Source organism: Cydia amplana, chromosome 5 (assembly GCF_948474715.1).
Source record: "Cydia amplana chromosome 5, ilCydAmpl1.1, whole genome shotgun sequence".
Lineage (NCBI taxonomy): Eukaryota > Metazoa > Arthropoda > Insecta > Lepidoptera > Tortricidae > Cydia > Cydia amplana.
In genome coordinates, this window is record NC_086073.1 from 17689627 (window position 1) to 17714291 (window position 24665).

Below are 24665 nucleotides of genomic sequence, written 5' to 3' on the forward strand. Positions count from 1 at the left end.
TTTAACTCTAGTTCCTTTATTATCGATTTGCAAACCTCTTTGATTTATTTGTATTAGAGCTGTAAATATCTGACGTTGAATTAAGTTATTTTCAGACATTGAAAAACTCATTCAATGGTTTACTGTACGTATTCTCGTGAAACAATTTCAAAATTCAAACTGGTTTTCCAATGGTGGAGGGCAGTTATTTTCAGAATGCAGGAAATCCAATAAGTGCAAGGAATTTATAGGGATTGCTCTTTATCATAGCAAAGTGCGAATAGTCACGTACCAATATTATTCATTCTATTATATTCAATACACACATTTAATTACTTTAACCCTAAACTAATGAAATTTTGTTACTAAGGGCACAAGGTGACGATATACTCGTATATACCTAGACAGATAATTATGCATATTACCTATAAATATTTGTAATAAACACAGATAAAAACGTTATTTTACTTCAAACCCAGGACCTACAAATTAGTAGGCAGGGTATTTACCGACTACAGGAAGTGGCGTTGACACACATTTTCTGGCATCCTGTAGTTTCAGTGGAAATTTTACATCATCACTGTCATATTCAATTATCACTCGCCCACACAAGTACCATAGAAAAATATAAGTAAAGAAAGAGTGGTAACTCCATAAATCAGTTTTCTTACCAAAACGCGAGTTATTGTAGTCGACATCTAGCGTCAAGTAGCGGACATTATCAGTACTGCTAGTTGATAATAGATGTCGCGGCAAAGTAAAACTCTAACCCTCGACAATTTTTATCGAAACTTGTGACATCTGGTGTCAAGTAGCGGTACTTATAGTGATACTTGACAGTAGATGTCGACTACGAAATAACTCGCGTCTTGGTAAGAAAACTGATGTACTTATGGAGTTACCACTCTTTCTTTACTTATATTTCTCTATGACAAGTACGTATAGACGTTGAGATCCCGACGAGTTGTGAATACTCGAAAACTTTGCATCGTTTAAGTTTTCATTGTTCTTAAGCAACTCGTTTTCGTGTATTCATACTTTCTTGAAATTTGAATTTCGGAAAATTTATTCACAAACTTGGGAGTTATTTGAATATTCTAAATGCAAATATTACTATTAGTGCAGATGAATGCATTTCAGCGTTGACAAGTCGACTTCTTTAATAATTAAATACAGATGTAGTGCATAATTGTTTTTTATTGTATTTTCTGGTAAATGTTTGTGTTTGTCATGCTATTTCAGTCAACATCAGTACTTTTTGTACCTGGTACTGACTGAAATTGCAAGACACATTCGTACGTTTCCGTGAAAATAAGATGGAAAACAATTATGCACTACATCTGTAGCTATGGTGCCATACGTGAGGTTCGAATGAGTGAATAATTTGTACTTGTAGTTAAATATTTATTTAATTAGAAAGATAGTTCATATTATTAGTACAGGGTTTTTTGAGCTGGATAAAATGAAATAGTTTTTACCAATTTTTGTTAAATAAACATCGAATACAATGAAAAACTAATCAATTCAGTGGCCCAAAAATACATACGTTTACAATATTTTCTTTGAATATTTATTTTACTTACCTACATGTTTATTAAAACTACAATTATTTAACTAAAATAGATCTTATTATTTTCAAAATATTCTCCTTTAACTTAAACACACAAAAACAAACGTATATAAAAAATATCAACAATATGTCGCAATAATAAACTGATCACTTATTTTTCAGCCACCCTGTAGGTAAATCGATAGGTACGCCATTCCCTTGCTTCTTTCTATTTGTTATTTTTATTAGGTTTCATATTTCATCCTGCATTAATGTAATATCTTACGTAAAATTTCTTTTTTAATGTGGTGAAGCTTAGTGCATAAAAATGTTAATTAAAAAAAAAAGAATTTTAGAGTTGTAATTAATGAGTCCCATAGCGCCAATATTCTAAACGGCGGCTGAAAATCACCCACAAAGGGCTAGTTTCAATCAAACACCGTCTATTCTGTGCAGAGCTAATTAATCTCCAAATTTAGCAGATTTAGTGGCCAGAGGACCCCTGGGATTAAGGACGCTTTAAGTGGCCCGACCATGGCGATTAAAATTTAACGTCGCGCTAATGCATTCAGGGGCCGATTCTGATTTTACTAAATCGGACCGAGTTAAGTCCGCATGGTATTTGCATTAAAATAATACTTGCACAGTCTGTGCTATAAAAAAGGCTGCAAAGTTAGTTTGGTCTAACTCCACACTTTGTTCTGTCAAAATCGGTGAAGAATTTGAGACGGATTCTATTTGTTAAGATTTTCATCTTATGTGTTCATAATTATGTCCAATGTTCCTATGACAGTTCCTTCTGTGTCTTGGGCTTAATTTAAAAAGTAATTGATGAAATATGTTTTTACCGTATTCTTATTTCCTAAAAGTTACATTTTTAAATTAAATTGTGTGCTAAAATTGCAAAAAATGTCTAAGTACAAACATTTTATAATATGACAGTTTTACCCCATATTGGCAAGGTGCGAAGTCGGTGGAGGGGGAAGTGGCGCTGATCGTCACAAACGCAGGTAATCTTATGGAATGTCCGCCATTAGTACTAGCGGCAGCCGCTTGAACTAATTTTACTCCATAAGATTTAACGTAGAAAGTCCGCCAAAATGAGGGCAGCACCAGTCGTGCACCTAGCGAATAGTGAACTGTGAAAGGTACCATCATTAAACGCGAGAGGTAAGTACTTATATCTGCAAATTGCTTTCCAAAGAAATATTTTCCCTTGCTTTACAAATACTTGTCTCTATTTGATCTAATTTTGACATAATTGTTATGCATTTCGCTCTTGTACTAATAATTTGGTGCAGTAATTTAAATTCACTAATTTGAATCTGTGTACCTTAAAAACGTTTACCCTGTATAAACTAAAAACTGCACAACTAGGGTACCTCAGGGAGTCACACTGGCTAGGTCCGTGTGTAACAATCATAAAGTTAGCTTGTATAGCTTCAATATTGCATCAGAGGTAGCAGAGGCATTTATTATGAACATTGTGGGAACACTAGGGTATTAGTCCGATCAACAAGGCTGTGGGTTTCGACGATCTGCAGACCGTTTTCAGAAGAGCAAGTACCTGTGTAGTTTTGTACAGTCGCCATCGGATATGTCGGATGCAATCGGAAAGATTCATAAATTGCTAAATGTCCACATAAAATATTTTTGAAAACTTCTCATATTTTTTATATGGGATTGAGGAAGGAAATATTAAATTTCCTAATTGGAAACTATAAGAAAAAGTAATTATGTTCAAGCTTCTTGATGAGAGAAAATAATTAAAAACGGATTGAACGTCCCTATTTATTTTCGCTAAGGTCGTTGAACTGCTGAGAGGGTGATTTATATCAGCGCATATTAAAATTACCCAAGTACTTAGTATTTTGCACAGTTTTTGGACTTTATTCCAATTGTGAAAGAGCTCAGATTCCTTTGACATTGGTCGTAGATTGATGAGTTTGTTTTATGTCAATATTCATTTTGCGGTTGCACGGTTGCGTTTGATTTGAGGCTTATGAAATTGCTTTTTAATTTATTTATTATAATTAGACAAATAATTCAAACATATTTTATGTTGAACGTTCGACTGAAAAATAGTGATACTCATATTTAATTATTGATAATATTCTTAAAATATCGATAGCTGTCTATCACGCTCGTACTTATGAATTGGTGCGATAGAGAGGGAATGCGATCGAGTTCACGCAGTCTCTAACGTAAATGTCAAATGCCAACTCGTGGTAACCGTGTATGATGAAACTGTGTTTCTAACCTTACTTACGGCTGTTGTCACTTATGGGGCAGTAACTAAGTTCGAAGTTAGTTATTTTATTCTTAACTAGCGACCCGCCCCGGCTTCGCACGGGTTAACACCCGGGGTACATAAACCTTCCTCTTGGATGATTTTATCTATTAAAAAAAACCGCATCAAAATCCGTTGAGTAGTTTTAAAGATCTAAGCATACATATGGACTGACAGACAGCGGGAAGCGACTTTGTTTTATACTATGTAGTGATAGTGATACACCAAATAACCTGTTTGCCCTTCATCTATTTTGGTATATCAAAAGGGTCTAACATTTCTCGCCATAATATCAAACGTCAAAAAGTGATAACCTGTCAAATTAATCATTCTCAGGTTGATACGACATGTCTTGATAGTTGCTCGTTGGTCATGGTAACCTTTTCCAACTGAATAATTGAATATGTTTGAATCAAAATGCGATTAGATTTATATAATAATCAACTTTTATTGAAAGCTAATTTTTAAAAGCTACGACATCTGTTATGGCACAAAATGAAGAGAGCGCTGACAGCGCGCCACAGACAAACTTATCCTAAAATGTTGCAAGCAACAAATATTAACACTAAGGTTAAACATACAATATTTTATAAGCTATGTTCAGACTTGTCCTGAACAGAATATCATATCAATCACGTTATACACGAGTATATCTGCTCTTCTGTTGGAAAAATCTGATATTATATTTCATTTTTCAATATCAGTTAAAAATCAACATGAAACTAATATTGCACACGGTGTGTGTCCTTGTTCATTGGACTAATGAAACGATATGTTTTTTTTCTATAATATATCGTATATTTACTGAAAAGCATGATTTTAGCGTCAATAAGCGCTAAATTGTTACCTATTCTATGAGCAAAAGAGGGGAAATTTTTAACCAATATCACTACATAGTATAACACAAAGTCGCTTCCCGCTGTCTGTCTGTCTGTACGCTTAGATCTTTAAAACTACGCAACGGATTTTGATGCGGTTTTTTTAATTATATAGAGTGATTCAAGTGAAACGTTTGTGTATAATTTATTAACTCGTGCGAAGCTGGGGCGGGTCGCTATTAGTGATATATATTTTGTTGTTTATCACTATAATGACAGATTTCCAAAGAAACTCTTTCCGATTCCCGAAGGAACAAACAGGTTTCCCAAGCTATAAACAACAAAGAAAGAACATTATCTAAAAAAACCGGCCAAGTAATAGGGTCCCGTTTTTACCCTTTGGGTACGGAACCCTAAAAATGGTTTTGTCTGTAAATAATTTCCATACAAAACGACCCATCACGACAACGAACGACTCTATACATTGTTAAACTATTTTCAATGTTCCATCGATTCTAGAATGTTCGCAACTTTACACGGACACCTGTAAGCGTAGCGGCGTAGCTCCGTAGCGGCTACGCACTCGTAGCTCGTAGCTTATCGATCGAGCCCCTCGCGGCCTCCGGTGTCTGCGGCCGGCTTCTGTTTAGGCCCCTATTAGTTGTATGGAACTGATACTTTTTGCACGAATATGAACCTTATTTTATTTGTTAAAGATTTCGTTTAATCTAGACACGCGGTAGCGTGTCCAGCCAAACTCAAAGAAATAGAATCTATAATAGACGACTATATTATCTCAAGATCGGCTTGGATAGTTACCGCCTTCGCCGGCGGTCAATTTTCGCAATTATCGTTACCAAAACACACAAGAATATCTATGAACCCCTTACAAAAATCCTAAAGAACTTCGTTTTGTCTTATTTCATTAAATTTGCCGAAGTTTCTGACAAAATACTTTCAAAACGCAGTAAAATATACGTACTACTCCTCGCTATATGTGTATTACCTAAAGTGTAATTCTATGGAACTTGCTAACTATGTAAACAAAAGTCACTAGTAAATTGACATTCAGAGACGATTTCAATATTGCGGTTTGTTTACATAGTTAGCAAGTTCCATAGAATGACACTTTATATTTTCATACTCTTTGACATAAAACATCAAATTCAAATCGTTCAAACTGTACTTCAAACCCACCTCTAATATTACATGTGTCGCAGTCGGATCGTATAATCCGCCGCATCGTATCTACTATTTAGAATTTAGATTGTAGAGTGACCAGTTCTTTCGGTCGCCTACGTAACCGGAGTTTGACAATGTTTGCAATTTAATTTATTTTTACCATGGTCCCACCGCACTACATGTGTTTCTTTTCCAAAACATTTCCTTCACAACTTAAATAGACGGAGCCCCGCTTTGCGTGGCTCCTATTTCTGAGCGGTTTGCCCTTCGGGCATCTGAAGCTACCTAACTTAACCATAAAAGAATAAAGAATTTAATCGTTATTTAATCGTTAATCAATCTTTACATTTGTCAAAGATGTCGTATGATACAGTTGAGTGTGGTTTGGTACACAGGGTACTCCAGCACCACATGAGAGGCTGGCTCGGTCCATGCTAACAAAATCTTGTAAATTACAAGTTTTATGGGATATGTAAAGTGTCATTTTATGGAACTTGCTAACTATGTAAACAAAAGTCACTAGTAAATTGACATTCAGAGACAATTTTATTATGGCGGTTTGTAAATAAACCGCCATAATAAAATAGTTAGCAAGTTCCATAAAATGACACTTTAGCAAGTTTATCTCATAAGAAACACTGCAGGAGTTATTGATGTGCAAAAACAGGTATAGCCGTAATGATAATGTGTTTATATAAAACATTTCAAATGTTATTAAGTTGTACAACGGGACTAATGTCAACTTTAGCCTTCTCCGAGACCACGTGGACAACGCCGTCGTCGAAACGTCGGAGGTAAATCTTTTAACTTAAATACGCGATGTAAAAATCGTGAATGTTTAAATCAGTATTTCAAATGTTGTATATGACCATATATAAAATATATTAGTAGGTAGTCCTAGTTCCTTTCACACAAACTATCAAACTACTAAACGTGTTACGAATTCCGCTAAAACAACGAACAGTATAAAGTTACGGACAATATACGGACAGAGATAGTAAACTTTTGTCGTAACTAGGTTACGTAAACCTGTCTTCGGAACTGGCGAGTCTGAAATAGTTGAACGTGTAGAACCGGTTAAATAACATCGTTACAGATCAAAGAATAACGTTATTTTAGTACAATACAATGCTTATAAATATAAATAAGTAAATATAAATAAATAAATATTATAGGACTTTCTTACACAGATTGACTAAGTCCCACAGTAAGCTCAAGAAGGCTTATGTAACTATAGTTAAGTTTTACGAAAAAGAAGTAACTGGGGTGGATTAACTTTTTGTACTGTTGTCCAGGGGACAATAGTGACACAGTTTGTTGAAAGAATGATTGTGTCATATTACATTAACGTGCTTAGTACTTAAGCTATTATGGAAAGGGCTGCTCTAAGTACCACAATAAATAATGCACGTTTGCTAAATAATATTATCATAAAAACAGGAATTAATAGTTGCCCAGGGGAACATAATGGCAACGAGTGACGAGAAGTCACTTCTACTAACCCGGGGTTAACCGGTTAAACCTGGAGTTACCACGGTTACCAGTACAATTTGATACTTGGTTAACGGTTTAATCGTTAAACCCCGAGTTAGCGGGATGGTGCAAGTGGGCCTTACTGTTTTGACTTTCTACATAAAGTACTTGGTTTGAAACTGACTGACTGAAATATGAGTCAAATGTTAGCCAAACTGCATACTGACGTTATTTCTAACATTTCTAAAATAGTAACTAATTTGATTCGTCTATCTGATCCCCAGTTAATAAATGAAAATAATACTAACCAGAATGCTATTTGAATTGTTTCCTCTATTCATCAATATCAATGAAATATTATCTATTCACCTCTATTCAACACAAACGAACGAACAAACCTTCGCTGATTGCGGTATGCAAATAACCTATCTATTCACAAACCATCCACCGTAAAACCTATTTTAATTTGACCCCTAAATGTGTAACAACTATGCGTATTCAGAGCTCAAACTTAAACTGGACAATGTAACAAAGTGCATCAGCTTCGATATTACCCTTCACAGTGCACGCGGATGCCGGTGAATGGAGATTGGGGGCATTGTTCGTGAAAACTGCGGCTTACCTTACCAGTAGAGTCTGCGCGGAAAGAGAAGAGTCGTGGAATGTATGGGGCCCAATACGTTCCACGACTCTTCTCTTTCCAAACAGACTCTATAACTTCAATAGGTGATCATTTCAGAGAAGTAACAACGAGATATTGCAGACTTATTTCAATGTTATTAAATTAATTATTACATTAGGGGAGTTCGACTTGTCAGAGTAAGGTGCCACTTTAATGATTTACATGGACATAGTACCCGTATACACAATACTAGCTTTTGCCCGCGACTTCGGCTGCGTGGAGCAGCTAAAGTAAGTATAGCGCCTGGATAATGCTAATAGCAAGCATTCAATTTGCGCATTGCTTACTTCAATTATTAGGCAATTCATTAACTCTTTCAATGCCAACCCCCTTTGCACTCTCTTCAGGGATGATTTCCGACATAAAAACTATCCTTTGTCCTTCCCGGGGACTCATATAAATATATTCCAAATTTCAACTAAATCGGTTCAGCGGTTTAAGCGTGAAGAGGTATTAAAAGTAACAGACTAAGACACTTTTGCCTTTATAATATTAGTATGGGTATATGCCAAATAAATACAATTATTGGAGAATATTACACAAATCGATTAAATATATTAATAGACTTGATACCAAGCTGAGGGGAGACCTTTTCAGTGACGTTTATGCTTAGTAGTATTAATAAAAGTGTAATAATAGATTTAAGCGATATTGTAAGCGTCCTGAATACATTTATTTTCTTTCTTTCTTTCTTCTTCTTTCTAGATATTATAGATTTTCAAAATTACCCCGTTTTCGAAGTTACCTCATGCAACATGTTTCTTTTTAATTACACGCGACATTTAACTGTGGCCAAAGTGGCAGTAAAATTTTAATGGCACCCATACATTACCGCGTGACGCACTAGAATACTAAACACATTTATGATGATGAGTGTAATAAATTCTAATGCGTGATGAACACATTGCACATGATATAAAAACCGGCCAAGTGCGAGTCGGACTCGCGCACGGGGGGTTCCGCACCATCAACAAAAAATAGAGCAAAACAAGCAAAAAAACGGTCACCCATCCAAGTACTGACCCCGCCCGACGTTGCTTAACTTCGGTCAAAAATCACGTTTGTTGTATGGGAGCCTCACTTAAATCTTTATTTTATTCTGTTTTTAGTATTTGTTGTTATAGCGGCAACCGAAATACATCATCTGTGAAAATTTCAACTGTCTAGCTATCACGGTTCGTGAGATACAGCCTGGTGACAGACGGACGGACGGACAGCGGAGTCTTAGTAATAGGGTCCCGTTTTTACCCTTTGGGTACGGAACCCTAAAAACGTTAATAACGCTTGTTTGCTTTTGTAAATGAATTTAGACTTTATGTTATAGAGTATAGAACATATTATTACCGGATCCCTTTGTTTGACTCATTAGTCGTTATTCTGAAACCGTGAACTTTTCAGGATTTTTGCAAGCTTATCCTATAGTTAGGTTTGTTTTATGGCAATCCTGAAAAGTTACGCGTTTCCACAGAATAAATAATAGTACTAGGTACAGAAGGTTCGCTCTCTAACAAAACGCGTCTATTACGTCAGAATAAATTGGAAAGGACATGTCCAAAAAATTAAAACAAAAATGTCGAAATTTCTATATGCGCTTAATGTATTAAAAACTAATACCACTTTTAAATGTGCGTTATCTGCTTACTACGCATATGCGTACGCATGGCTCCGCTACGCCGTGGTGCTGTGGGGGGACAGCACCGAAGCCGACCAGCTGTTTGTGATGCAAAAGAAGTGTGTCCGTATCCTAGCTAATGTGCGTATCCCAAACAGTTGCCGCCCATACTTTATTCAATATAGGTTGTTAACCTTGCCTTGTATTTATATATTACAGGCTGCTCTTTTTGTTCGGGAAAATCCATATTTATTTTCTGTAAAACAAGACAAGGAAAACACTAGAACACAGTATAGAAATAAATTACTATTACCAAAGACTAACCTAGAGATGTGTAAAAATAGTCCCCAATATAAATGTATTTTAATCACAAATAAAATTCCCAATTATATTAAGCTAGAAACTCGAAACACAATATTTAAAAACAAGTTAGTAAATTTATTAATCGATAAATGTTATTATTCGGTTAAGGATTTTCTTAATGACGATAGTTTATAACATCTATTTTTTGTAATACTTATATTAATAATTGTTATTTATAAATGAATCCAAACTTTAGATTATTTAGTTTTTAAGTTAATGTTGTGTGCCCTTACAGGGTGTCATGGTCTGACTTGTATTTTATTGTATAACATCTGGATTTACTTATGTACATGACTTTACAACAAAATAAATGAAATGAAATGAAATGATATGACCGCTAGATGGCGCAAGCGCGAGCAGGCATCCGTTTCGTAGCGGTGCGCGGCAATTACTATGGCTATAGGTACACCAAAATTGGTGTGGGCCGCATATACTTGTAGCGATGCGACGAAATCGCGGAGTGAGCCACGCCTGGCGTTTTTGAGAATAAAAAAAAAACAAATGATGACTAACGAAAATGCGGACAAACAATACATTATGACTTAAAACTTTATGGGAAACTATAGAGACCCATATTATTACTTATTAATGCTGAATCAAGATAGTTTTTCACGGATTACGCTAAACTAGGAGCGCTACGCCGTAGCACGTAGACAGTGTTTTCCGTTTTGTAGCAGCAAGAACCTAACGTAGAGGTGTAAGAAGCATTGTTAGGTGGGTTTATTTCTTATAGCATTACGGCTACAACCAGCTTACAACCTGTACGGGCTGTACGGCTACAACCAGTTTGGCACTGACATAAATGCTATCGAGAACGTAATTTACTTTCTATACATCTCGCTCGTACTCGCATATTAGTGCGAACGAGATGTATAGACAGTAAATTACGTTCTCGATTGCATGTATGTCAGTTTTGACACTGTCAGTGACTCATGGTACGGGCTCTGTTTTAAAGATTTTAATTTAAACTCATGTAACACTCGAAAACCAACATCATACCTTTAGCTGTCAACTAAAAACGACAATTGAAATACTCCCTTGTAATTGACCATTCGTCGGCCGTCAATGGTCCCCTGATGACCAGGAATGCGGAATGTCGGACACACTGCATTAATATTGGATTTCGTTGGGTCAGGGGGCCAGGAAGGGGGGGATTCCGGGCGCGCAGGTATGCAACTGAAATAAATTGTGTGAAAGGGAAAGGGAAAGATAAACGTGAGGGAATGTTTGGAAGTTTATGTGAGGATGGATTGGGAAATAGACAAAATCGTTTACAATAGCCAGAAAAAAGTGTTAAAAAAAATTCTTCCTAGGTACTTAGGTAGGTGTATCAGAAATGTTTGTATAATTATAGCGAAAACAGAATTGATTATATTGAATACCTGTCAATAATAATTGTTTGGTCCGAATTTCGGTTAGGTATTTAGGTCCCAATATTTATTTGTTATCTAACCTATTCAAGTATTCATATACTCTTTGAATAATTTGCCAAGCCGCCATATATTTTTCATACAGATAAACCGGGCTCCAATTTTGGTATATGTCTGTTGTGTATATTTTTGCTTTTCATTTAGCTAATCTGATAACTCATTGTCCACATTACTTATATCGTTCTAGAATATCAAAGAATGCGCTAAATGTTCGAAAATGCTATGTGACATTTAGAGTTTTTTTTTCTACTTTTATTTTTATTGGTAACGATCCACTATGAACAAATGGTATAACTAATCAACGTGGGTGAACCAACTTTTTCTTGGCACTCGTTGCCATGGTTACGTTCTCCTGGGTCACTCGTTAAAACCTGATTTTTAGGCATTTAAATTCACCAAACACGCTTTTTTGTGATACTTATAAACCCTTTCCATTGAGGGTCGTCTACCAAGCGTGTCGGAAGAAGGTGGTGTACAATGTCTTCTAACAAACTATGCTACTATTGTCTTGATCTTGGCTGACCGGACAGAATAACAACAAGAAATAGTTGATCCACCCACATAATGATTTATAGTAGCAATAAATGTCTAATTTTTTAATTTTTCATTGTTACAGGGAGAAAAGGATAGCGGCAAAAACTGCATACTGTCGTGCGAGAAGAGAAAGGCGGATGACACAGACATCAACAAAGACTTGAAAAAGGTAAATATTATAGTTATTTTACCTTAAATCACGAACATATTTAGGTCTAAAGGGGCCCACTGATTAACAGTCCGCCGGACGGCATCGGCCTGTCAGTTAGAACAAAAAGTTGACAGTTCCGAACAACTGGCAGGCCGATACCGTCCGGCGGACTGTTAATCAGTGGCCCCTTATATCACACCATCAAAAATATGTAACTATTTTTGAACAAACACTGAAAATTGTATAAATCGAATGTAAAAAAAGCGGCCAAGTGCGAGTCGGACTCGCCCATGAAGGGTTCCGTATTTAGGGGATTTATGACGTATTAAAAAAAACTACTTACTAGATCTTGCTCAAACCAATTTTCGGTGGAAGTTTGCATGGTAATGTACATCATATATTTTTTTTCGTTTTATCATTCTCTTATTTTAGAAGTTACAGGGGGGGACACACATTTTACCACTTTGGAAGTGTCTCTCGCGCAAACTACATATTCAGTTTAGAAAAAAATGATATTAGAAACCTCAATATCATTTTTGAAGACCTATCCATAGATACCCCACACGTATGGGTTTGATGAAAAAAAATTTTTTGAGTTTCAGTTCTAAGTATGGGGAACCCCAAAAAAAATTTTTTTTTTTCTATTTTTGTATGAAAATCTTAATGCGGTTCACAGAATACATCTACTTACCAAGTTTCAACATTATAGTTCTTATAGTTTCGGAAAAAAGTGACTGTGACATACGGACGGACAGACAGACGGACAGACAGACAGACATGACGAATCTATAAGGGTTCCGTTTTTTGCCATTTGGCTACGGAACCCTAAAAATGAAATGTCTAAGTATCATTAATAAATGTACTTATTATTATACCTACATTGTCACTATTCATTGTCATAGTTATAAGATAATGTCTAATGATCACAAATTAATGGACCAACTTAAGAATGCGATCGCCCCGAGGTATACTTGTACTAATTCGCCCTTGAATCAGTCGTTAAGGCGTGATATACGCCCGCCCTAACCGACAGATAATCGGCGATAATGGTAAATAATTAGTTAATGGCACTACTGTTGAACACCTAGCCGTAAATAACGTTGAATGTCCATTTTAGTACTCATTTAGGAAATTAACCGATATTGCTACTAAATATCGTGGAAAGCTTTTATGTTTCTATTGATTCTGCTTCATAATTTGGGATTTATTTCATTACATAAAAATGTTTTAATGCCTGATTATGTACGGTTACATAAACTTGTTTATCTACACATGTTTTATGATTTGTGTGTTCAAGAACCACATGCTATGACCGCTATAGCGCCATTTGATCACACACTCAGTAAAACGTTATCTCGACTGATACTAGAAATGAGGTAAAATCTAATTCCTTTGTTGTATACAATTGTTCGAAATTGAATGTCATTAGTAAATCGATATCGACGTTATTACTATGCAATAATAATTTTTACAGATAAAAAATATGTTGTACAAAACAGTTTATCTTTAAACTGGCCATAATTTATTATATTATGTTAGCCCATCATCGAGGGCTTAAGATAAGTGTTTAGATAAAAAAATAAAGAGTCACTTCAGGCGAAATAGACAGGAAAAAAAAGTATTTAGAGTCTGTGCGGAAAGAGAAGAGTTGTGGAATGTATTGGGCCCCATACATTCCACGACTTCTCTCTTATTCGCACACACTCTATAGTATAACTAGATCAGTGGCAGTGGCGGATTTGCAGTCTTTGCCGCCCTAGGCTCCAGGCCTTGTAGCCGCCCCTTTCTCAGCATCAGCACCCATCGTATGGTCATACTACATTTAGGTCAGGCGACGAAAAGGTGTAGAGGGAAATGCTTGGGACACATTTTTAACTTAGTAACTCTATTTGGACTCGTTAGGAGGTGAACATATCAAAAGTCCCCTTGAGCGGGGGTAGGAGGGTTTGGTTGAAGGTACAATTTTTCGGGTTTTTGCTTATTATATCTCAGTAACTATGCGTCCTTGTGACAAATTCAATATACAAAATCAAAGCTAATTAAATTTGCTACAAGTTTTATACAGTCGAGTCAGTCGAGTTTTTCGATAGGTATTTTGTTTAGTTTTTGAGAAATCCGCTCTCTGTAATTTTGCATTAAATTTCCTTCAATACATAATATGTAAATATTTACGGTACAACTACGTACCTACAACCTATAAGATTTTAACAGTGTATTCCTGTAGGGCTAAGATGGTCGGTTTTTTATGATATCATGCCTGTCACGTTCTAACAAGTATGTAAGTGCGAAAGTGACGCATAACATGACAAGTGATAAAAATGCGACCATGATATCGCCGCTGATCATATTAAATTTAAAGACTAAATGTCCTATAAACTTTTCTGGAACTCGCCTAGTTTCAGAATTATTACCAATTAAAAAACAAAACATCTAAAATGCATTTACGGTGGCGATATTGCCACTATGCGACGTAGTCTACATATTATCCTTATTGATAAATGTCAGACAGTAGTAACGCTTTGCAAAAAAAATAGGTTTTACGAAAAAAAGCAAATACTTATTCTGTGATGTGGGACGTTGAATGAAACAACTTGCTTGGAGTATCGATCTATAATGTCTTGAATAACGTCATGTAAAAGCTTATATAGGGCTAAACCAAGGGAGTGTGAGTGTACGCGTAGCGCACCCACTACATCTCCATTCCTTGAGAAAAAAAAAATAGATTACCGTAATATAATATATTAAACTCAATAATCTATTTTTTTTTTTATTTAACCTGTAACATTTATGGTTCAATAATTCATGGTTGTAATTTTATATGATAAAAAAATTAAAATAAGACATTAAGATAAGTAACACAAACGAAAAGTTTCTAATTTTGAAATTCTCAATATAAACATTTTTTTTTAGGTAGGTACTTATGTAAAATCAATAAAAGAAATATCTTATGTTTATGTAAGCTACTCTGGAATAGCTATTTCTATAACGCGTAAACATGATGATTACAATTTAAGCATGCATAAGTACTTAATTTTATAATATAATCACTTAATTACAAATTCGTGCCTTGATGACGAAACGAAACTTTCACATAATATGTATCGCTTATTTTTAGCATAATTATATTCGATAAAATAATTTTAAATTCACACAAAGAAAGTTCATAATAGTAATAAGAAAACATTTTTATATCAAGTAAAAGTTCAAAAATCAATATTAAAAAAAAAATTAAGAAATACAATAAAAAAAATTGTCCATGTTTGTTATTTTCGTACGTAGTTTCTTTTTCATTAATTTATCTTGTCATATCATGGTTCTTGCAAGCATTTATTTTTAAGTTCATTTCATTTAGGTATACCTACTCACTAGTTAAACACGTCAGTACTTTCATCATTTACATATATTTACTAAATTATTTCATAAAGTGTGCATCTAAAGCGTGCATCTCTTTTACGGCAAGGGTACACAACGCATTTACCTTTGTGGTCGGCCGACCTTACTATAATTATTTATTTGGCTCAGGATACAAGGATATTTTATTTTTGCGCGCGCACACATACATATATTTATATTCACATTCAGGCAGTTCTTTTAACACTTCCTTACATCATATCCTTCCATGTGTCCAAGGAGTCTCCACGATTGATGCTCGATCGAATCATGGTCAGACCTCCAAGGATTCCGTGCCTGCCTTGTATCCTGGCGTACCCTTGCTAACCTAACCGCTCAAGGCCGCCTCTCGGGCCACCGAAGATGCGATAGGTATATATACTTCTTTCTATTCATTTTCTTTCATATTTCACTGTCACAAAAAGAAACACATTCAAAAATCAACCACATAACACACCATGAAAACTTCAACAAATAAGAATTTCAACAACTCTTAGTTGATCAGGCTAATCGTACTATGAAAAACTTATCTGCTTCAGTTTACCCGAACACTACTAACGCACTATCTAATATCAATCAAATTCAATCTCTTTAAATTAATGATTCTATCCAAAATCTTATATTACATAACTCAACCCCATTCCTTTCTATTTCATCTCATATACATTCAATTACAAACATTACCAAAACCTCTAGCCATCAAATCCAACGTTAAAACAAATCCAAACATACATATACCTACCTAACAATATCTTCTTCATGTACATTCCCTTTCCTATTTATCAGATTTTTATTTATCAAATCACTTTGTAATTCCATGTTTTCGTATTGTCATGTTCATTTTCTTTTTAAATCTCAATTCCGATTATTGCAAATTTTAATTCGCCATCCTTAAAAAATAACATTTCAAATTTTAAAGTTACGACAATCTTAATTAATACACATATTTTAAACTAAAACATAAAATAGTAGGTAAGTATATGGTTAAAAGTGGGATCTGTTTTTGTATTTATCAAGGAATATTGCTATAAAATGTAATGATCTTAATAAGTGCACAATGATACAAATGTTTACTGTGAAATTTGAGCTGTAATTACAGACGGTGCATATCAATCGTGGTGGCCTCGTGACCAATGTGCTTTACTTGCAATTTATGATGAATTTACCTCTAAGTGACTTGTGCAATTTATTCGTGTTAATTTTAATACAAAACTTTACGTACCTAACACTGAAATACAATTGGATTGATAAATTTGAAATACCTATTGAAAAAAATATAGCGGTCCACGTAATATGAAAAATATTTCAATGATACGATATTTTTATGATTAATTTAAAAAGACATTGAGAAATAAAATAATTAATTAGCCAATTATGTACCTATTTACCAACCTTTTAACCATATTAGTTTCGTCATCAAGTGGCACAGTCATACTTACCTCTTTTATCCAATTATTATAATATAAGAATTAACATACTATTTTAAAGTCCAAGGGAAAAGTTAATAATCTTTTAATGAAATAAAATATTTAAGACCTAACTAACTTTAAATGATATTCAGAAAAAAAAGTAGTTACTTAAAATATTAAAATTAAAATGTCCTTGTCGCACGGTCACTCATGTCACTTTCTTGTTTCCCTACACGGCGGCATCTTCTTCTTCGTCAATCATCTTCAATCTTCGTCATTCCTAATTGTCCCTGGGCCTCCAGACGCCATCCTCGACCAAGGACACCAACAACTCCCTGCTGCAAGCCATCCTTACGATTACCACTTTTTTTAAAAACTGGTTTTAAATGCGTCCATTTATATTTTTTCTGCACGTTCGATAGTTCCACCAATAATATTATTATGCTTTCAGTCATCACTGTCATCACTTGTTAATATATTTCACTACATAGTTTTGTTTTTGTAGTAATGATTAATTATTTTATTTTTTATTATTACGCAGGTAATGACTAATGAGTCCGTGATCTCTAATTTTTGTAGAACTACACCAAACCAATTCACTATGAGTTTTCAAATAGTCACTTCCTCACAAATGTCTTTTTAATTAATAATAATTTGTTATCTTGAATTTTCTTCTTGACCTTCACTGGCTGGCGCGGCGCGCCGCCAGTGCAGCACAAGGCCGCACTGGCAGGGTCGCCATGTGATGTGGGACGTTGAATGAAACAACTTGCTTGGAGTATCGATCTATAATGTCTTGAATAACGTCATGTAAAAGCTTATATAGGGCTAAACCAAGGGAGTGTGAGTGTACGCGTAGCGCACCCACTACAATTCATTTTAAGTGACACTAGTTTTTATGTACAAAAACATTCAAAAAATCTAAAAAGAAACATAAGAAAATCTTTTTTTTTTGCCAAAATTCACCTATAAACACTCATATAACATTTTTTTTCCTTATTTTGGCCTCCAGCGAATTCCAGAGAAGTTGAAAGGACATTTTAGTCATTTAATATGATCAGTAATAAACTGTTAAAATTTTTCGGGTTCCTTTTTCCTCGTCAATATTATTGAAGAAAATTTAATGCAATATTTCAAGAGCCACTGCGAAATCGACGCCACACTCGCGTTCGGGGCTTCGCGACGCGATTCGCGCACATTCGTTGCCTAATTTTGAATTATTTCTTGTTATAATCAGCGAATTTTTTGTCACAATTTGCCGCCCCTAATATCTCGCCGCCCTAGGCTCGAGCCTACTGTGCCTTATGGGAAATCCGCCACTGGATCAGTGTCTGACCCAAGGCGTGTCGATTTAAGGACTCCGTATCTTCTCATGAGAAGCCCTATTCAGGAAGCAATGGCCCGAATTAAGCTGTTTTTGCCGACCCTCTGGAGAGATACTTGATAAGGATACGATCCTGCCGATAAATACATTGTATATATACTTCGTGTAACGTCATCGACTAAAAATGGGCGCAAACCTGAATCACAAAGACCGGCTGCAAAAAAGCCGCTCCCGTGTATATAATATGTATAGGCAAAGTTACGGACGTTAAGGTAACATTCCATTTCTGACCGCAGCTGCACTACTGGTACTGAACGCGTCGCTGTTACTGTCAATTTCCATAGTAAAATGAGCAGTAGTGCAGCTGCGGTTGGAAATGGACTGTCACCTTTACGGTCTCATTTTAAAACGTCATACTTAAAATTACATAAAACTTGGCATTCTATACCAGGGGCCCGTTTCTCAAAAGCTTGTAACTTGTAATATTAAGCGGCTGTCACTTTTTGACAGCTTTTGTTGTTAGAAAGGGACATCCACTTGTATTACAAGTTACAAGCTTTTGATAAACAGGGAACAGGTCGCAATTCTCAACCGATTCTCGTGAAATTTTGTGACCGGATTCTATGACTAAACAGATTTTTTTTGTCGATCCGGTTATTTGTTACAAAATCAATATATGTAGTAGGTATTTTCATTTGCCACAGCGAGTGTATGGAGACATTACACCCCGAGACAATGGAGTCACGCGACATTAGCCGTTAGGGCCAGGCCAGGGAGTGGACATACAGGCCAATTCAGACATACACTAATATCAGACTGAAATCTAACTGTATCATACAGATATCGTGCATTTCGCTCGTACTAGTCTGTACACGTAATGTGGCGGGCGAGACAAACGATAACCAAATATTATTCAAATATCATTCTAATGTCCGTGGACGTTCGAATTGGTTGGATAGTTCGGACTTCAGAATTAGCTATGAATTATACACACTTAAGTTGTCATTTGATTTTAAACTCTAGTCGTCAATGTATAGAGTTGTTATTTGCTTGTGTTCGATTTGTTAGATGTATTTTCCGATATTTTTTTTTTCTTGTATAATAAATTCCGATCGTCTTTTTTCCCTGTATAAAAATTTCCGCACGCCTTTTTTCCCTATAGATATATTTCCTGGTATATTTTTTTTCTTGTATATATAAATCTGAACGCCTTCTTTCCGTATAGACATATTTTCCGATAGATTTATTTTCTTATACACAAATATCTGAACGCCTTCTTTCCCTGTATTTTTGTTGTTTAACGAAAAATTTCATGGTCATTCATTTTACTAGGGGCAAAACTTCTTATTTGCTTGGACCCTGTTTGCAATCTTGTGTGGAATATTTTGTGTATCATGGTTAGTTATCTTTAAAGGAATTTTACCAATCAGTAATCAAATCAAACGAGTGAAACGTTGTACTTAGTTAGGCACTTGACAGAAGTACGCCTATTAATCCTCTATACAGTTTATACGTGTAGATAACTTTCTGTCTATTTAGTTTATTACATGTTTGTCTTTGACTTTGTAATTGTCATTTATTGTTACTTCATTATCTTCGCCTTGAATTTAATTTTCCGTCACAACATCGGTAAAACTCTGATTTGATTTCAATCGGAATACGACGGCACCCGAAGTGTCAATCAATTATTGTTTTAAATGAGTGACATTTTCATATCCATTAATATGGAATTTTATTATTCAGTGTCAAATGTCAAACCGTTTCGTTTCGTTTGTTTGTCGGGTACTAGGGCCGTTTCTCGAAAAGTTGTAACTAGTACCTTGTGAAAGTCCCTTTCAAACAATATGAATAGAATAGAGACTACCGCAAGTAATATTAGGTACCTACTTACTAACAAGCTTTCTAGAAACAGGGCCTTTGGACGCTGACTGAAACAGCACGCTAAATACGAACTTTTTCGATAAAACACGATGGAAAGTAATTATGCACTACATCTGTATCAACTTTTATGTTGTAGTGTAAGTAGGTAGTAACGTAAACGGGCAAAATTGCGAACATGCGAATACATATTATATAATTTTCTATCAAGAATCATATCTATTTTAAAATTTCTGATCAGGAAAAAAGACAGCCGGGAATTTGTCCCCTAGTAAAATTAAGGACTATAAAATATTGCATTATGTTAAAAAAATACAGGGAAAGAAGGCGTTCAGATATTTGTGTATAAGAAAATAAATCTATCGGAAAATATGTCTATACGGAAAGAAGGCGTTCAGATTTATATATACAAGAAAAAAAATATACCAGGAAATATATCTATAGGGAAAAAAGGCGTGCGGAAATTTTTATACAGGGAAAAAAGACGATCGGAATTTATTATACAAGAAAAAAAAAATATCGGAAAATACATCTAACAAATCTTGTGTTCGATACAATATGAATACGATTATAAAATATTTAGTGGATGTCAATCTAGACGCCAACGGGCGTATGTTGGACGCTGTCTACGTGATAAAGCAAATGTCATTTACAGTACATATGGGGCTACTTTTCTGCACTAGTGCGTAAAATAGCACTTTTCGTGCGTATGTCGAAACTTTAAAGTGCCATATGTACTGTAAAACGTTGTTCGATACACGTGCGAATAGGTAACTCGCAACTCGTGTCGATTTAAAACACTCCCTTCGGTCGTGTTTTAATTTATCGCCACTCGTTTCGAATTTCCTCTTTTTCGCACTTGTATGGAAAATAACTATTTTCAACGTGATTGAAACAGACATGTTACGGTCACTACCTATATCTCTAGATTGTCTGGAAAAGATCGTTTTTTGTGTAAGTATTTTTTATTTTTATGGAGCAAACCTCGAAATGAGAGATTAATAATAAGCTGAAATCTCCTTTACGCCTTCATTATGGCCTTCCTAAAAGCCGTGTGCGCGTCGAAAGTTACTCAACGTCAAAGATCACAGAAAATGTCAAAGGGAGTTCCAAAAACAGACACAAGTAAATGCATTTGAAAAAAGCCTTTCTCCCCTTCATCAGAAAACAAAAGCAACACCCAAGAAATGCAACCACAAAAACGCCCCATCATTAGCCCTCACGCCCCAAAAATCACTCCGCAATTTGCAGTCCCCAGTTTTCGCGCCCGCGGCGGAGGTCGGCCATTTCGTTTTCATTATCCCCGCGGAACGGCGTGTAGAGGGCGCCACGAATTTATGACAACGAGCCGGGTAGGGATGGGACACGGCGATGTTATTACGATATCGATAAAGTCATTAGGAGTAAACACTAGGACAGTCGAATTATTTGTAAGAATCGATGTAGATGTAGATATTAATTAAAATGCGTTACACTAAACAGGTTTTATTAATTCATATGCGAACAGAGTAGCACACGTCCATAAAAAATAAATAATGGCGGCGTTCGGATAGCAAATTCAGCTGCATTAACGTTGCGACATTACTTTCTTTCGCAGACCAATTACTGCCGCGATTAAAATGTTCAATCCGCCACTCATTTTATTAAGGAAATTGACAGTAGCAATAATGTCGAAACAGTAAGGGCTGATTTAGACGGCGCGCGAACTCGTATACGATTTTAGTTACATTTAGGTTACATCAATTCCGCCGACCGATCAAATGACGCAATGTAATGAAACTCGCATGCGAGTTCTCGCACTGTCTAAATAAGCCCTAATGCAGCTCCGGTTGTCACATTTAATATGTATTTTTAATTTGAAGATTAGTATTTTTTCAAGTGTAATAAAACCAACATATTATTACTTCTTCAATATCGCCTACATTTTGTTCACTCAGCCATACATCGATACAATATAAAATCTGATATTAAAATTAAATATGTTTTTTTTTTCAGTTGTGTCTTACAATGTAATCTAAATATTTCCCCCTAATTTTATTCCGTCAGTATTAGTAAGTCCGCTTCTATTTAGGTGTACCTATTGTCCATAAATGCTCTCCTAATCTGAGTCGTTCCATTAATCGTTTGTGCTCACATAACCCACAACAATACCAAAAGCCTAACATGAACTTAATAATTTGTTACCATCTGCAAGTGTATCCAGGCTACCCGCCGGGAACTAGCTCCACTCTGTTATTTATTGCGCGCACTCGCCGCCCGGAGATTTATCGACAGCGGCCACCGTAAACAACCTATTGCTGAACTAGAATACACCTTAATACTCGCGGTATATTGATAGTATATTATACTTGGTCAACCAGATCTTGACAGTAGAAAAAGGCGGCAAATTTGAAAAATGTAGGCGCGAAGGGATATCGTCCCATAGAAAATTTGAATTTCGTGCCTTTTTTTGCTGACAAGATTTGGTTGACCAGCTATAAAAGGTTTTTATTACGTAAATGTTGGCAATAATTAAAAAAAACTTGATGGGACTGGAAGAGCCGGAAAACGCTTTAGAACAAAAGAACTATGGCCTTGAGGCATATTATATCTTCTTTTTTTAATACCACGTCGGTTGCAAACAAGCATGGTCCGCCTGATGTTAAGCGGTCACAGTAGCGTATGGACGCATGTTACTCCATGGGTGTTACATACGCCTTGCATAAATTTATGTAAGTGTATGGCTTTTTAAACCCCAAACAAAAAATAAACGAAAATTATATTTTATTGTTCTCATTTGTTACGTCATCCCTCGTGTCAAAATATGACTCGCTATTTTCAACTTTATTTTACGGTAGTGAATAGGAAACAAAAGGGTGTTCATTAAATAGGTTATACCAACTGAGGCTGAAATATTGGTTATGTGACAAGTCATTGTCCTGCTAGCAGCTCCTATTACGTCATTGTTTTACAAAATTGGGTAGGTAAACGTTCTTTTGTTATATCGTAGAATCACGAACAATGACCATTTGTGGATATTTGAAATGCTTAAGTTAATATTTAAAGTTTTAAGTATTGTTACGGTATATTGCTTGTTTAAGTGTTACGCTTTATTCTTAGTCTAATAATGCTGTCAGGGTACAATGTTGACTTGTCTGATACAATCATAATAGATATGAAATGTTAAATTTATGAGTGAAGTAAATATAAGTAAGATGTTTAATTGTAATTTAATTTTTTAATTTATTTTATTTATTTGAATTATGTTGATTATTATAATAGTGTTTTATTTTACTGTAACTCATGAATATTATATTAATGAATTGAAATTGACTAATTATAAGTATAAATTTTTGACATATAAAGTTTGTAATTTTATGAATAAAGAAATATGAATATGAATATGATGTGTATGTACTACGTTGACTGTATAATTTTACCTACGTAGTACGAAAGGCAAAAAATGGATTTTCAGTCTGATTATTTGTCATAAACTTAAAAACATTAGGTATATGGAATATGGATGGTCAACTGTCGACTTCCTAGGACATTTAAGAGAAATAAATATAGCGTTACGTAAGCAGCGTTCTAGTGAATTGCTTATACTTATCGCGGCCACCTGTAGAGTCCCTCGTATTACTTCTTGATTTAATTGTTACATGTTCTTTAAAAATAAAAATTATGTTTGAATAAAAAATAACAAACACGTTCCTTTATCGCAACGCAATGGCTATCAAAGAAAATTAATATTTAGTATCTAGGTATTGCCAAAACTAAAGTTTAAACTAGTTGTCATATACAAAGCCATAAAGGATTTAAACTAATCTATTTAGCATTTGTTGCTGAGGTCATAATCCCTGGACTACCCGGAGCACTACCCACGGAGTTGGTTTTGATCCACGGTGGCTTCAAGTCAAGTCATATAATATTTTCTTTTTCCATAAAAACAAAAACATCGATATTATATTCCTTACTCACGTCCCATCACTACGTCTTCGACCTAATTTAAAGACATTACGCGTCTTGAAGTGGCACAGCGTCGTCGTCCCCACTCGACAGTTAATGTACTGCGATGCTCGACCGACCACCAGAGTTCAGCCACCCATACAATTACCAAGGACCCTTGATCCCTGGTTTTACTCAAGTTCATTAATACTCTGTTTGAAGGCAATTTTTGGACAAGAAAACGTTTTTCGCGTAAATTGTGTATGAAAAATGTTTGCTCACGTCGATCTCGGTGAAGTTTGTTTAAAAATGGAAGTTTCCTTTCAAGTTTTCCTGTTGGATGCGGGCTTTTACCTGTTGGATTTTAGATACAATAGTTATTTTCGATACAAGTGCGAAAAAGAGGAAATTCGAAACGAGTGGCGATAAATTAAAACACGACCGAAGGGAGTGTTTTAAATCGACACGAGTTGCGAATTACCTATTCGCACGTGTATCGAACAACGTTTTACAGTACATATGGCACTTTAAAGTTTCGACATACGCACGAAAAGTGCTATTTTATGCACTAGTGCGGAAAAGTAGCTCCATATGTACTGTAAAATAAATTTGTTCTAATATCATGCAAAATAAGTATTTGAGGAATGGAATGGCCCGTAGGTACACCGGCCCCTATT

The 24665-nt window shown here is 35.2% G+C and overlaps 1 protein-coding gene across 3 annotated transcripts in view; it reads left to right on the top strand.

The window, feature by feature from the left end:
- Positions 1 to 24665, top strand: part of LOC134648323 (pseudouridylate synthase RPUSD2-like) — a 625507-nt gene that overhangs the window by 560969 nt on the left and 39873 nt on the right. For all 3 annotated transcript variants that reach the window (XM_063502826.1, XM_063502825.1, XM_063502827.1), the window contains one exon: positions 11995 to 12081. In XM_063502826.1, coding sequence (XP_063358896.1) covers positions 11995 to 12081 — 87 coding nt within the window. The remainder of the gene's footprint in view (positions 1 to 11994; positions 12082 to 24665) is intronic.